The sequence below is a fragment of the Rhea pennata genome, chromosome 4, assembly GCF_028389875.1.
Source record: "Rhea pennata isolate bPtePen1 chromosome 4, bPtePen1.pri, whole genome shotgun sequence".
Classification (NCBI taxonomy): domain Eukaryota; kingdom Metazoa; phylum Chordata; class Aves; order Rheiformes; family Rheidae; genus Rhea; species Rhea pennata.
Window position 1 is genome coordinate 72,435,344 of NC_084666.1, and position 16,212 is coordinate 72,451,555.

At 43.4% G+C, this 16,212-nt stretch overlaps 1 protein-coding gene across 1 annotated transcript in view; it reads left to right on the forward strand.

Annotated features, from left to right (window-relative positions):
* The window catches only part of SLC4A4 (solute carrier family 4 member 4), a 193,855-nt gene that overhangs the window by 164,800 nt on the left and 12,843 nt on the right, over nt 1-16,212 (forward strand). Inside the window, exons 18-22 of the mRNA XM_062574256.1 lie at nt 595-756; nt 6,693-6,871; nt 8,306-8,378; nt 13,063-13,131; nt 14,824-14,997. Of these exons, the coding sequence (XP_062430240.1) occupies nt 595-756; nt 6,693-6,871; nt 8,306-8,378; nt 13,063-13,131; nt 14,824-14,997 (657 nt within the window). The remainder of the gene's footprint in view (nt 1-594; nt 757-6,692; nt 6,872-8,305; nt 8,379-13,062; nt 13,132-14,823; nt 14,998-16,212) is intronic.

Genomic DNA, 16,212 nt, shown 5'->3' on the forward strand with positions numbered 1-16,212 from the left:
CTCTGTAATAGGTTTCCTTTTTTACCCACCTGCCCTGTATAAAATCAGGTGCTTCCAGAACAGCAAAGTCGTCCACTCTCTGAAAAGGACATTATCACCATTTCAGCGGATATCATTTTCATTAGTATTATTTTGGTTGGCAGATTTATCTTCTAATTCTTACTTCCACACTTTTAATATAGGCCCAGTTTCTCCCACCTCCTCTGGGCAGTGCAGGATCCTATCCCAGGACTTGCATAAGCTGAGTTTGTGCTCCGCCATCCAGGGACCATGTAATCCCCCATTCAGGTCCTTCAAGGCATTTTAGGGAAGCTGCTCAAAGGTTCTTGCAGGCAGACTGCTGAAAGGCCTCCTTGTAACCTTGTTGCTGATCAGCTTGCAAAAGCTCATCTATATAAGCAATTCCTAATTTTTAAGAACATTGTTTTTACTGTTTATGGCAAGGATTAAATTGTCACAAACCTCAAGTGTCTCCTTGTAGCCGTTCAAGGGAAGAAAGTGTCCTGTTGCTGTAAATATAAATGTGTTTGTACTAGGATGAGCTCACTTTTATATTACCACTAATACAAGCTTTCCTGTCCTTGCCCTTAAAAGCCAACCAGTCCCGAGAGGGGTTGGTTTGTCCCACCTTTCGGAGGGAACCCATGGTGGGTGTATCTCGCCGCAGCCATCCCTGCACTGCTGGTGACTATCCTCGTCTTCATGGACCAGCAAATCACAGCTGTCATTGTCAACAGGAAAGAACACAAGCTCAAGGTGGGTATTCCTCAGGCCTGGCATGTGTGCGAAGAGCTAGCCTGTGCTGGCTCTTCACAGTATTCTGATCTTTCCTTGAAAGAACTGTGCTCTTCAGGTGTAAACATGTGAGCATGGCAAAGGAAACCATTGTATTATTTATACACACAGGCTATTCCAAACTCTTGTAGACATACTGATCTAAACAGTGCCTTACTATCTTTTTAGTCTTATTATTCCTGCAACTTTATTCATGGAAGCAGAACAGGTCTACTTCAGTTAGAAGGCTGGATGAAGTTCATTTCAGTATCTACTAGCTCTGATCCCAGAGGTTTAATTTGCCTTGATAATTCTTTAGGACTCTGCCATTTGAAGAATTAAAACAGGAAAGAGAGTGTACATCTATTCACAAACACATAGTTATGTGTTTGTTCACTTTATTCACCCATCTGCCATGCTCTGCTCTTCCAGTAGGAGATAAGAAATCATTAAATTAAGATAATTAATGATAAGAAATCATTAAATTAAACACAGGCAGGAACTGTGGAGAAAGAAGTTTTGTGTCCTTTACAATGTCTGCCTGAATAGGGTAAATGCGTGCTGTCCACTTCATCCAGGAAACATGGTTATATATATTACAAAGAGTATTCATCCCTTTGAAACATGTCACTAAGCCTGATATCAGAAGGCACCTAGAAAGTACAGGATATCTTCCAGTGAGGATCTTTGGCAGACTTCCTTTCTGGCATTTTTTCTAGCAAGAAATAGGGAAAACTACCTGCACTATATGGGCCAGCATAAGGCTCTGATATCTGCCTTACTGCTGCTATGCAAAGCTGTTGAGTTTTGGTAATGCTGGTGCTTCCAAACAGCCGTTCACTTCGCAGACTTAAGAGACTAGTCCCAAATTCAAGTTCAGCTAGCTCAGATGTCTCGTCTAGCATCAGATGTCTCCTAGCACCTAATTTTCTCCTGCCCCCTTCCTTCCTCAAAGACACTGGCCTATTCACTGTTATCTGCTACTGTGCTACTGTTTCTAAGGAGAGGAAGCTGCCTTGTGATGTGGTCAGCTTTCTTCCTCCTTTTCTGTCACACATTAGAAGATGATACTTTATGGATCTGATTTTTCCTCCCAGGTTTCTACAGTTCAGCATGAAGGGGAAAAGCGAGGTGGCCAGAATGATTCTACCAGCCCGGGGTCTCACTCAGAGGGAAACTTATTGAGGGAGGATGTTTCAACATGAACCATACCTAGGACAGACAGAAAGAGCTGGGCTGGCAGCTTTTCCTGCCCTGTTTGAATAATGCCTTGAACTGTGATGCTAGGCTGCGTACAGGGGAGTTCAGAGTTCAGCATGGATACTTTACTTAGCTCTAATGTTTGACTGATGGTGGAGTATCCTCTTATGTGGTCATGTCAGGTAGGAAGAGGATGAACGTTAACCATGGAGTACATAGATTGCTGTGCATGGATATGCAGGCAGCACCCGCTCTTTGGAGCTTAGGCTTGGTGATGGGAAAACTGTCTGCACTGCGGGAACCTGTTTGCTTAAAAATGCCTCCTTCACTCAGGAGCTCAGGTTTAACTTCAGCCGTGACCTCATTTTTTTCTGGACTGCACTGTGTTATCACATCAGAGCCAAAATCTATCTCACCTTATCAAAACGGGCAAAGTTTCCCTAGATCTGACAAGCCCCTATTAACATGTTTATCATGTAAGGTGATCGCTGTTCAATGTGCCAAACGATAGGCAGAACAAGGTCTCTTTGTGCATTGACCATTGCTGAATGAGTGCCGCGTCTTAGTGCGGCTGTGGGCTGCTCAGAAGGCGGTCCTGAAGCTTTGGGGAAGCCGTGGGAACCTACGCTTGACAGCTATGGCTAAAGATGGCTGGGGTGAGACAGCCAAGTTGCTATTACAGTACTGTAAAATACAAGAAATGAGCTGAAGATATTTTAGATATAACAAAGGTATAGCCACAATTGGATATTTTTTTAAAGAGCTTTATACCTGCTGACATAAAATATCCTAGGATGCAGTCATGTTTTTAAAATAAACTTTTCAAACTGGTGCTACACAGTTTTTTGTGCCTGTAGGGTTTTTCCTTTCCCTGCATGGTCAATTCTGTTGAAAAAATACTGAATTCCTGTAAAAGAAGACTCTCCCTTCCTGCTGACAGGAGAGATTTCAAGTGGCCTAGACTGTGAGAGTAAAGGCTCATTCAAAACATGTTGGGTCATTATTTAGATATCAGCTTTATCAATTATTTAGAGAGCTATTTGTCTTGGAAATGCAGCTCTTCTGCCAACTTAGCTCATATTTGAAGAGGAGGAGGATGTCCCAGCTCATGTGGTCACTGAAGGCATTGGACAACTGACACAGGATTTAAAACCATCCTAGGATTGACCTGGAGGAGCGAGTGAGAACAACAGGGAAGGGGAGAGGCTTTTGGTAGGCAGTGGGAAGTGCTGGCTGAGAGTCATGAGGCTGGTTTGAAACAACCATTAGAACATCACTTTCTGCCGTCTGGATCTGGGCAAAAGTAATTAATATTGTGCCCACATCTTTGTCCCTCAAGAGGAGGCTAATCTTTACCCTGTCCTTAAAGCACACCATTAGGTGAAGGTGACTGGGGAGGCAAGGTACAGAGCAGAGTTCTGCCAGCCTGCCAGAGGGTGCTCTTAGTGCATATTCGCTTTCTGCAGGTGTCTTATTTCCTCACCCTGGGCATCTGAGTGGCTCTAGGTTTCCCTGGTGTGGCCTCAGCTTTACGTACAGTTTAGCTCTCATGATCTGGCCTTCATGCTGCTGCGCAGACATAATTACACCAGCGCCAACTGGAGCAAAGGTGGGGAAGGCAGCAAAGGGCAGAAAACCAAACATAATCCCCTCCTGGGCAGAGGATACACTGTGCTTGCTGTGAAGGCCTAGCCATCATTTGTCCTTCCTCCCTCAGGCTCGTAGGTTCAGGGCCTTCCTTCCCCACGTGGTGAGGCAGCAGCGCTCTCGGGCGACGGGGATTGCTCTCCGTGCAGCCTTTCTGCTCGGGGTGGGTCGAATAGAGCAAGCTCTATCGGAAGACCAAACTTTCATCTCCTGCACCTAGCTAAGCAGACAGTTCTTCTTTTCTTTATTTTTCCTTCTTTCTTTCTTTCCTTTTTTTTTCCACTCCTGGGGGAATATATTCACTGTTCTTCCCCCGCAAGGAAGAGGCCTCATCTCCGCTTGGTTTATAGGTGCTGAGCATGGTTATGGTATCAGCACTCTGTGTACTTTTTTAGTAGCAAAGTATAAACATTTCAGCAAAGTACTGTTTAATATAAAAATTTGTTTCCTGCTTCCTTTGTTACGGTTGCAAGAACTGCTTTTGTTTCAGTGCAGGTTCTCTAGTCCTTCCCTGCTATTCTGCACCAAAAAATGCCTCAGTACACAAAATCTACCACAGGCCCAAAAGAGATTTTTTTTTTCTTATTAGTGCCTTGTTAAAATATTGGCAGGATGTCATTGACTCACCGTCAAAGTGGTGCTGGCCAGCCAGCCAAGGTAAGCAGAGCACATAGTAGGAAAACAATGGATACTATTCAAGCCGAGCAGGGTTGCTTTCCCTCCTAGGTCACCAAGTAGGTCCAACTCAATTGTTCTTGCCAATAAAATCAAATTGAACAGGTTTGAAAAAACTTTAATCTCCTTTAAAATATCAAACCTTAGAGGTCTCTCCAGTGTTTTTCTGAATGCTCCTTTTTTTTGGTGGTGCTTCTGTTCCTTCACTTCTGCTTTTGACATTTGTGGCTGGTTGATTTCCTTTCATAGTCCATTAGAGGATTTAAAAAATAAATAAAACTAGTAAATATAGGTATATATGGTTTGGAAAAAGCTTTTTAGGATAAATCAACCCAATGTTTTGCTAGCAGGTACGGGCTGGTTTTGCTGCCTCTCCCAGGCCATCTTCTTTCTTTTAACATGACAAATAGCATGTAAACCCCGCAGGTGTGACAATTAGGACACCTACCTAGAGAAGCTGGTGAAAGAAGTGGACTCATATTCCTTCTAAATCTGACCAGTAAAGGAGCCTGATACTAATAAGCCTGGCTGGAGGCAGTGCGTGTTAGGCTGGACACAAGGCCTGCGCCTGGACTCTCTGCTGTGTTGACTGCATCTGTATAGCTTCTGGTTAGGGTGAACAGAGCATGTGTCTGGCAGGCTGCAGAGCACAATGCAGATGTGCCTGCAGTGTCAGCTTCTTACCGAGGCTGTTATTCTTCCTATTTCAGTTTCCATAGGAATTTCTCATCAAACCATTTTGAAGATCAGAGGTCTTCAGAAGGGAGTAAGGAAAAGAGGGCAGTTTTCTCCTTTTGATAGGATATGAGCCCAGCAACTCTTTTTGTTGCTTTCACCCACAGGGCATAAATTTAGGTGTCCAGGAAAGTGTCTCCAACCCCAGGCACAAACAGCAGGGACAGGACCATTTGTGCAGTCCTGAGTGCGAGATCCTGCAGTTCCTTCCTATTCTAAATATACAAGTCCAGATCTTGCACTGAGATACAAAATGGCAAATGTTTTCTTATGGCAGACTCCATATATCTGTAAGATTGCTTTGAGGTAGACTTCATTGAGTCATTATGCTGAGAGTTGTTTTACAACAGCTGCTTAAAACTAAAGTTAGGCTTTAGGCTGGTTTTATTAAAGGGTGATTTGCGTGCTTAAAGATACGTGCATATCCAGCCTGTCACTCACACAAATATGAGATGACTTGGCCCACGAAAGTACTGTTGTAGCTGCTGATGCTAAATGAAGAAGTCTTTTAAACTAAAGGAGCTGCTATACTTATAAAAAATCAAGGAATTTTAAGGAGAGATCATGAACAACTGTTTTCTCCATCCTGCAGAAGTCATCTTTGACTTTCAGAGTGCTGCTGGCCCTCAAATTCAGTCAAAATTAGTGGGAGCTGTTTGATGGGCCGTGTTGCTGCGAATCAGGGCAGTAGAGAGCACAAGGGAAGCTGACCTATACAAATGCACAGCTGGGGAAATCTTGCCCTTTCCCTATGTCCAGAGAAGTCCTGTATAACTGTAACAGGATCAGTGGGATAACAGCTCACACTGTCGTAAACCCTTATCTTGCTTTTCAGACAGCCTTTCCATGCACTTACACTGTCCAAATTCCCTTGTTGCCGTAACTGCCTCACGCTGTGCAAATGGGCTGTTCTGTTTTTGCACACGCTGCGAGGAAGCGGCAGGGGACTGGGGTGGTGCTGGGTCCTTGATTTCTTGCCACCATGTTACCTCGTTAAAAACGTGGGAACACTTAAATATAAAAATAGCACTGTATAATGGGGTTTCATTTTTATTTTTTTTTAAGAGGCAATGCAGATCTCCTTAAGAATACTGTAAACCCATTATAATCAGGAAATAAGTATATTCTGAGGACTTACTTTAATGCTTTCAAGATTTGATGTGTAGCCCCCCTAGTCTTTTTGTGTGACCGTGGCTGCCTCTGTATCTGACTGATGGCCTGCTGTGTCAAGTCGCTTGGTAAGGAGTTATTTGACTGGTTGCAGGGCTTGCACCGTACCGGCTCCACTTCCAGGTGCTATACAGGATCTCATATGAAAGGTACTTTGTCTCTTCCCAGACTACCTGCCAGTCTGCTGCTTTCCTCTCCTTACTGCTGAACCCACTTGTATTGTTTTTGGAGCTTGCCAGAACTGTAACACACACCTGTGTTCCCTACCGGTGCCGGTAATTCATCCTTTATGGAGCAAGGTGTCCTGCTCTGCTGATTTCTTATGAAAATTACTTTCTCTTAGAGCAGGCCAAGCTGTTGCCCACAAAATGGTGTAAAAGGAAGGCTGCCTGTTGGTTGTGCCTCTGCCCCCTGTGCCAGAGCCCAAGGAGGGTATTTTTTTTTACATATTTTGGATAACTAAACTTAAAGTTGTCTGTCTCCCTTCACAGAAAGGTGCTGGATATCATCTGGATCTGTTTTGGGTGGCCATCCTCATGATTATATGCTCCTTTATGGGTCTACCCTGGTATGTTGCTGCTACTGTGATTTCCATTGCTCATATTGACAGCTTGAAGATGGAGACAGAAACTTCAGCTCCTGGAGAGCAGCCCAAGTTTTTGGGAGTGAGGTATGTCAAATCAAAAAGGCCTTAATTGGCTTGTTTGCTTGCAAAGATCAGTGTTGTATTTTAAATGGTCTTGTTTCAACAGTACAGTTGCAGAGGTTCAGGGGAAATTGCTTTTAGATTTTCAATAAAACCTCAGATCAGCTATGCTTTCTGGAGGCTTTTTTTTTTTTTTTTTTTTTTTTTTCCCTCAGTGGAAATATCTACTTAGATGTTTATCTGGAATAGTCCTGCTGCAAATTCTCCCTTTGAAAAGGAAGAAGACTGTTTTACCACCTGCATGTCTGTGTGCAGGACACAGTATGTGCAAGTGTGTAAGAGTCAGTATGAGGGAAGGGAAAGCAGGAACCTGCACACTGCACTTCCATTTATGCGTCAACTTTGGGCATCCATATTTAAATACACAGATCTTTACATAGCAAGTTCTGGTGCTTATGGGACACTGCAAAATTTTCATAAAGAATTTTGCAGTGCTTGCCTTGTATTTCCAAATCTGCAGTGCAGCTCTCTGGAAGGTCCTGGGACAAATCCCCATGTGACTCTTCAGAAGTTTATTCGGCAAGGTCAGAGCCAGTTTTCTGGTGTTTAGGAAAGGAGATATGTTTCCTACAGATTTCTTTGTTAGTGGGAATTAGGCAGTTGCTACAAACATAATGTTAAAAAATTAAAAACTGTGGTACCTAGAGCAGTCAATTCTGCTTAATCAGGCAATTAATTCTGTATTCAGTTGTCTTAATTAAGTGGTCTGAAGTGCTTTCAATCGGCACAGCAGCACTTACAAAGATCAGGCCACTTATTTAGGAGATTAAATTGAAATTTAATGGCCTAACTTGCAGTACAAAGAAATATTGCTGGCAAAAGTATTTTCAGATGTTGGGAGCAGCTGAGGGTTTCTGTTAAGGCAGACGTTCAGCTCCCCAGAATGGTTCAGGCTAGGGGATCCTGACGCTCCTTTGTACGTGGTGTGTGTGGCAGTGTACAGAACGGTGCAAGACAGTATTCATCTGACTGTTGGAGTACTACACCAATATGCAAAATATGGTACTATTATAAGAGTGGAGAGTTAATGATTTATTATTTAATTACACATTATATACATATATGTATATGCCATGCAGAGAATTTGGTCTGCTAAAGGTTTTTGATGTTTAACATTTAAACACTCTCACCTTTACTCAGTAGCAATACTCTGTTGATGCACAAACAGTGGAGCTAAGAAAACATTACAAGAACAGATTTGGCATGTGAAGAAAGACATGTATGAGGCCTGGCTGCAAACAAGATACCTACCTGATGCTGCTGGCTTGATATTGCCAGCCATCACTGAAAATATAGCTGCAAAAATGTCAGACTTCTTAGGGCCTTTGAATGCTCTCAAGAGGAAATAAAACCAGAATTAAAGCCGAAGCCACAGTTAATCCATTGATTTTATTTCAGGGAGCAGAGAGTCACTGGATTCATTGTTTTCATTCTGACTGGTGTATCTGTATTTATGGCTCCCATCTTAAAGGTAAGCGCATGATGTTTTCTGCAGCTTTTCCTCACCATGCTGAAGGACGAACAAGTGGCCAATGCAACGATAACTCTTGATCTATTTTTATGCTACTAAAAATCTTGTCATTGAAGTATGGAGAAGGAGATTAGTGAGAATTACTGATGCAGTTTTTAGTTTAGTGGAAGCTTAAACTTTTTAAAAGTTAAAAATAATGCATCGGTAGCTTGCTATAAAGTAATAGTGACAAATTTTAGGGCTGGTGTTTTGGGAGGCTGTGGGGTTTTTTTATTATTTTAAGAGTTTTCTTACATGTTTGTGTGCAGTAAAGTGTGTTTTATTTTGTACTTTATGCTTCTGGTGTGCCTATGCTTTATGGAAAATACATTGCGGGTAAAGTTTGAGAGTCTTTTGGTGATATCATGGAAGCATGGTTGTCAACACAGTAGAGTTGCTTTGTGGAAAACGTAGGTTAACAGATAAATATGTAGTCAAGAAAAGTACATTTGCTTTTATTTATATATATATGTGTGTGTGTGTTTGTGTATGTACATTAATACGCTTAATACATGTGCATACATTGGATACATGCATGCACAGGCAAACCTGATCACTGCTGTACTGCTTTTGTCAGGTGGCTCAGCATAGCAAGCACATAGTGTCAGGTTTACTCCTACGCATGGAGTCCTCACGTGCTGAGCCACTGTGAGCAGCAGGAGCACAGCCTTGCAGCGCTGTCTTTCAGGACGGATTCACTCCTGGGAATCCACAAGCAGCCAAAAATGCCTCTGTTTTGTTACTCTAGAAGCTATCATGTGCAGAATTAGGAATATTTTTACATCATGTGCCACAGAGGTGGATCTGCTTGGGGCTTTTTTTGGAGGAGGGAATATAGTCTGCAGGTATTCTGTATTTCTCATGCATCCTGAAGTCAAGCTGTTTCTAGAGAAGACAAAGCCCTGCAAACACCCTAGCAGGCACCCATCCTGATAAAGAAAAGGGGAGCCTGGTTCCTGCAATATGCATTAATTGCCACAAGCACATTTTCAACAGCTTCTATACACACATGAAGAAAATCTTCCTTTGGTCTTTACTCGTAGTCTGCATGCATGGCCCATCGAGAGGATGCAACTTATATATGAGTGAGGATACACTGCCGTGATGGCAGTGAGTGGAGCCTGCAGCTGGTAGTGCTAGTCGATGGGTAACGTGCTGGCCTAACGCCTTTGGGACTGTTGCCACGGCCTCAGTGGAGCAGGATTTCTGCCCTGTGTGCTACAGCTGCCAAGGCCCACACCTCAGCAGTATGAAGTTCTTGCAGCTCACCTGGCTTTTAAACAGAGCCAGCCCAACAATCAAAGCTGCGCCTTTTCAGGTTGGCTCCTCCTAAAGTAGCACATGCCTTGTCACTCGAAAGTGCTGCCCAGCTCAGCAATATGGAAAGCCTGTTTCTATAAGTGTGATAAAACACAATTTGTTAATCTCCTGATTTTTTTTCTTGTTAGTTCAGCCAAGACTCTGGCCTGTTGCACTGCTAATTCTCCTCCTTAGGACTCAGTTCCCTACCAGCACCATTCCCTATAGACAGATAGCTATTTTCCAGGGTCTGTGCTGTATTGGAACATAACCACAGAGAAATACCTTAGTTCATAGATCAAATCTAGAAAAGGTGAATGAAACTTTGGTCAAGAGAAAGTTCAAGACTAAAGGGGCTGTGAGGCACAGTTACATATGAGCCTGACGGGGAGGAGACAGTGAGAGAGCAATGGTGCTCCATGTGGAGCATGGAGAGGAGAAAAAAGGTTTAATAAAGTCAGGAATTTTCCTGTTCTTAATTTCTAAGGTTGTTTTACAACTAGCTGTCTTCTTATTTCTTGGTTATAGTTTATTTGTCTCCACAGGCAGGCATTTCTGTGCCCTTGATTTATGACTAATTGTATTAATTTTGGTCATCAGTTCACGTGATCTTTCCTTGCAAGATCTCTCTTCCTCTTTTGCACTGGGCTCTATTATTTCCTTTGTTATTGTTTCCCTCATTAATCATTTTTCTTTGCTTCCCTGAAGAATGCGTCTGGGCTAGGCCCTCACGGGAGGAAGTCTGAGGATAAATCAGCACACTCCTCATCCATGTGCCAGCAGGAACTGCCTGGCAACGTTTGAGGACTTTTAACAGCCTCCAGTGATAGGGGCTCCTGCTGTAAAGAACTGCCTTGCAAAATGCATTGAAAAGCCTATAAGTCTTCTCATGCCAACTGCAAATTGAACAGTAATGAGCCCAAATTCAATAAAATAGTCAATCCACAGAATAATCCCATCCTTGTCTTTCTGTGGGTGTTGTGGTGTTTGTGCTGTTTTTGAATGTCACTGATCTTTCTACTCAATTATGGCTGATCTCCACAGAAACATCCTCAGCCTTGCTAAGAGAATGACAAGCACTTTCCTATGAATACATTTTTAATTCTGTTGGCTAGCAGCAGCTTTGCTCTGAATCTCCAAGCCAGCAATCCCATAGTCAGTGGGGACCTTGCCAGAACAAAATCTTCCCAAGTAAAAACACTGCTTGCTACTCTGCAGGATAGTGTTCACCTGTGAATGATTTACAAGATTAATTGTCATAAAATGGTGAAATAATATTTGGGAAAAAAATTTTGAATAATACGAAGGAAAAGAAAAGGAAAAAAGAGAGCAATAGGAATGAACTAGAAGCTACAGTAGAAAGCTACCCAACTTGCTGGAGGAGCTACTATCTTGTCTGATCTAATCCCTCAGAGCAGTGAGGGGTTTGAATGCCTTGGACATCCAGGGCTATGTGAAGCATAGACCCCCCATCCCTCCCTGCTACCATGCACAGTAATGGGAGGCTCCTGAAGCTAAGCTACCAAAAAATCATTCGGCTTTTAATGTGAAATATAAATGCAACTCACTCGAGAAAGCAAACAAAGCCAACGCAAAGATAGATTAGCAGTCCAGAAGCTTGCAGGAGATGATAGGGAATGAGACTCAGGTGAGGAATGAGAGAAAACATACCCGACAAAGGATTGATCTCAGACAGCGTTGCACACGTGGTCTTGGTGACTACAGCACTTGTGTCCCTGAAGTTATATGGGTGCAATCAGGATCAAGGCCTCCGGGGCTGTTTGCATGGTGCTATGTTTATTACCTTGTAAACGATTAATAATGTAGTGGAGAATACAATAAACCAGTGAATTATCGCTGCACTATTGGCCTTTCTAACGTCTTATGTACCGAGGTCAGAGAAGCAATGTGCCTGTTGCAGTGGAGGCGGTGGAAATGTTCGGCGTGCTGCGCCTGCCCTGCAGTGGCAGCTGCTGGGCACTGCATCACGCACCATCCTCCTGCACCATGACAGCTGCCCAGCTCCCTCTGTTCTTCTGGGATTCAAATAAATTGCACAAAGGGCTTTATTCAGATCTTGCTTTTGATTTGTGCCCAGGCATTTCCATTCACATCACGCCACGGTGGCTGCACACATTTCTGTTGTTCAGCCGAGGAACTCTCTCCCCTTCTGGCAACAATGCGGTTGTTTTTGCCATTGAAGAGAGCTTTGTGCTTCGGGTCAGTGAAGCATTTTTATTTTTTTTTTCCAGAGGAGCATTTTTATCGGAGGAGCGGGTGTGGTATTACCATGTGCAGGTGTCTTTGGTGGAGGGAGGCCTCCTCCTTTGCTTTTCTTCACTTGCATACTCCCTGCTAGAGGAGCCCAGGTGCAGTGCCGAGGGGACAGGAGTGCTCAGTTACACCCGCAGGATATGAAGCGAGGTTTCAACTGACATGAATTTTCAAAGCACTTAGGAGCCCTTGGATGGGAGATAGACATGGCTCAAGTAGCTGGGCTGGGCACGTGGCATACAAGGAGAGGATTATGGTGGTGTTTGCTGAAGTGGGGAGGAAGATGCACTTGGTGGTGACTCCTTTGCCTTAAACCTTGCGAGTTGTTTGGCAACAGGGCTGTTGTGCCCTTGCACACTGCCTGCTCTTGAGCCATCCTTGCTTCCAGGGGAAGATGTCAGCAATTGCATGGCCAGTGATGTGGGAATGGGCAGCGCTTATCACTTGAGGGAGCAGAAATTGTTGTTTGAAAATACAGTTCCTAGAAGAGAAGAATGTAACTCAATGTCCTATACTTATGATTTGTTGTGGATTAATGTGGGCCAAAGACTGGGCAGAGGCAGAGGTTTTGTTCACCTGATTGTCATCTCTGAGTTGGGACACAAGAGAGCAGCCTTTCTGGACAGGTTTCCAGAGCTGGATATATCATGGGATTATACTGCCTTTTCTTCTCTACTTTCTGCTTCTAGTCCCACTAAAAACCAAGAGGCGAGGAGGAATTTGGAGTTTATTTGAACACATTTTACTGTGCCTCTTGGTTGCTTTGATGGCTATCTGGGACTGACTGACTTCATTTCCTTTCTTTCTTGGAGGCTTCCAAGTTGCATTGAAATGGGAGAGAAGTGGCTCATTCAGCCTCTAGCCTGCTCATTTTCATACTACAAATGTTCTTCCATCTCTCAAAATACAGCAGAAGGCTTGCTCATCCCTATCACTTTAGGTGATATTCAGAGATGATACTCAAGCTTAGCTCAAGTTAGGAACTATGCTCCCCCCCCCCGACTATCAGTGGTGTGCTGACTGCGTATGCAGATTATTCACGCTTGATTTTTCTCTTCTTTTTCCCTTTCAGTTCATTCCTATGCCTGTGCTGTATGGTGTCTTCCTGTACATGGGTGTCGCTTCCCTCAACGGCGTGCAGGTAAGTTCCTGCAGCAGCCCAGGTCCTCTAACAGGCGAGATCAGATTCCCTGCAGGACCTTGTCCAGAAGATGGTAATCATTAACCATTGTGGGTTTTCTTTTGTAACTCTCTGGCCTTTCCTTTCTTCTTCACCACTTCATTTTTGTTCCAAAGAAACACATGAAGGGGAGTAACTGTTTACAAATACTGTCGTGTACTGGCTGGCTTGACAGTAAGACCAAAGGAAGAGTCTGGTAAGCAGGCGAGCAGCCAAGTCCTGGCCATGTGAGCAATGGTGGGTGCTGCGGGAAGACCCTCGGGTCTTTCCTGACCTCCTGCTCACTGACAGCAATACTAAGGACAGCCTGCACTCCCAAGGGCCCCCGGCTCACTCCTAGGATGGCTCAGGTCTTCTTTGGGGCCTTTTGTCACCAGCTGAAGGAAAATAAGTTAATGTGATTTATTGCAGCAGTATTATTCTGCAATGTTAACAAGTGGGAACACTGCTATTAGTAACTGAAGGGAAGCCAAGCCCCCTTTCTTTGTCATTGAGGAAATATTACGTAAGGAGCCTTTCTCACAGGGCAGTATCTTCAATTGGTGCTAGGAAGCTGGAAGTGTTTTTGTTATTTTCTGGCACCCTGTTAATTATGGCTTTTCTTTTTAGTGCTCAGTTGTGTTCTAATGGGAAAAGACTCTGTGTTCTGCGAACACCATGAGAATTTATTTGGATATTCTTTAAAATGGCCCTGGCTTTCATTCACTGGTTTGAGATTAATCTGGTTTCAGGATCAGTCAGAAGTGGGCAGCAGGCCCAAGTTCTGGCAAGAGACAACAGAGGGATTGTAATATTCACCCTTCGGTTGGTTCTCCTAGAGGGGATTTCCCATGTTTTCTGGCCCAGGTGGTCAGGGAACTGTACAGCTTGTTTTCAACCGATCAGGGATGTTTTTCACTCAATGAGAAATTCTGATTTTGGTTTAGCTCCAAGTCCATCACATCCAGCCCAGAGCAAGTGATGCTGCCTGAAAAGCTGTCTGTCCTCCTCATTCCTCAGTTAGGTGCATTTCTATTCCTGCCAACGTTATGTTTGCCCTCATCTTCGTTAACCCATGTTCCCAACTGATTTGGAAAATGTATTGCTTTTAAGTCTTTTAGTGCTTCTTGGTAGAAATGTGGGTTCATTTCAGTGACCCAGAATTTGATCCTGGCAGTATTTTGGGTATTCATCTTATTTCCTCTATTTTGTGGGTAATTAAGTGCTTCCTTCAACTGAAAGTTCCTTACATCCCCAGCTGCAGCAGATCCAGCTAGTTATTTTGAAGCCAGGAGAGCTATTTCCACTGACACCTTAGTTTTTTAGTTTACATGCTGATCACCAGAGCACAGTGAAGTCCTGCTGCTTAAAATACAGGAATCTGAAAGACTCACTTTGAGAGATGTTTGGCTCCAGTGTCTCTGTTTAGGTGCCAAATGTAGATGTAGGAGCTTAACTTTAGACAACTGAGTTAAAATGTTTAGCTGATTATGCATTAAGAAAAGGTTACTCAGGATAGAAGAACTGTGCCGAGTTCTCTGCTGAATTTCCTTTATGGAAGGAAAACAAGTTCGTTCAAGGTCACCCTTCATGGTCTGATAATGCTTTTGTCACTCATTTTTGTGCATCCTGGCTTTCATTTAAGTGCCTGTCTTTCTTTCATTTTTTACTCAGTTCATGGATCGTCTGAAGCTGCTCCTGATGCCTCTGAAACATCAGCCTGACTTTATCTATCTGCGTCACGTGCCCCTGCGCAGGGTCCATCTGTTCACATTTCTGCAGGTGGTATGTCTGGCCCTCCTTTGGATTCTCAAATCAACCGTGGCTGCTATAATATTTCCTGTCATGGTAGGTGACATTCTCCTTCACCTTTTCCATCCCTTCCTCACTTTTGTAGCCCGGGCCTTTCAAAACATGCCATCATACCCTCCCACAAACAGGCAAATCAAATCCTCTCACTGTAGAAATCCCTAGCCTGGGACTCTGCACTCTGTTCATTGCACTGACGCAAGACCGCATGAGGCAAATGTCCTCCACATCCTCTCGTTTGCTGTGGTTGCCTTTACATAGATCCTCTGGAGAAAAACAAGCCTGGAAAGTTAATTTTTTTCCAGGAAGGTGAAGTTAATTTTGACCCTTTCTGACTGCCAAGGTTAGAATTGCTGCTTTCTCCTGGAGCTGCATAAATGAATGAGAGGTTCATAGCTTTCCTTTTTCAGTCTGCACTAATCATTGTACAGAAAATGTCTCCCTTGCTTTTAAATAACACATACTGACAAAAACAAGAATGAGATGGTAGAGCTGTGCACACTGCTCAGGGCTTTCTGTAAGAGGAGGACCAAATGGAGAAAAAGGATTAAAGGATTAGCTAAGTTGAGGGGAAAAAAAAAAAAAAAAAAAAAAAAGTCTTTTTCCTTTCACATGGATTCATACAGTGATATTGATTTATGTTTCATATCTGAGTATATTATGTATAGCCGTAAGGTCACGCAGAGTCATGTTAAAGCATTTTTTGGATGTTGAATGATAAATTATTCATCATATAGAAGAACTATTTCATAAATATACACTATGTAGTCAGTCTGAGATATAGTATATCTGCATGATGAGAGGGAAACTGTTAAACTCAGTTTTCTGTGCATTTATAGCCTTAGTAGACCTATAAAGGTGATTAAGTGCTTATACCAAATAAAACCCGACCTAGTTTTAAGGGGAGGTTACATGTACACTTTGCGAGAGGCTTCCAAGCCAGACTGAGTCTTGAAACCTGTGACCGTATACAGGTGACAGTTGGAATGGTTTGGGCCAAAACAAGAGAGCACGGAAAAGACCCATCTCCACCTCCATGCCTGACCTGTAAATCAATGAGAACAGTTGGCAGCAATGTAGTCTTGTGGACAACTGAATCTAACGTGAATCCAATGGGACCAAACCTCCACACGTGCAGATTCTGCAGTTTCATCTCTGGCTTGGAGATGGTTCAGACTTCTGCCAAGTCAAAGCTGTATGAAACTCCGTAAGAAATTTGAGTCCAGCCTCCCTGGTTTCAGGTTTAGGAACAAG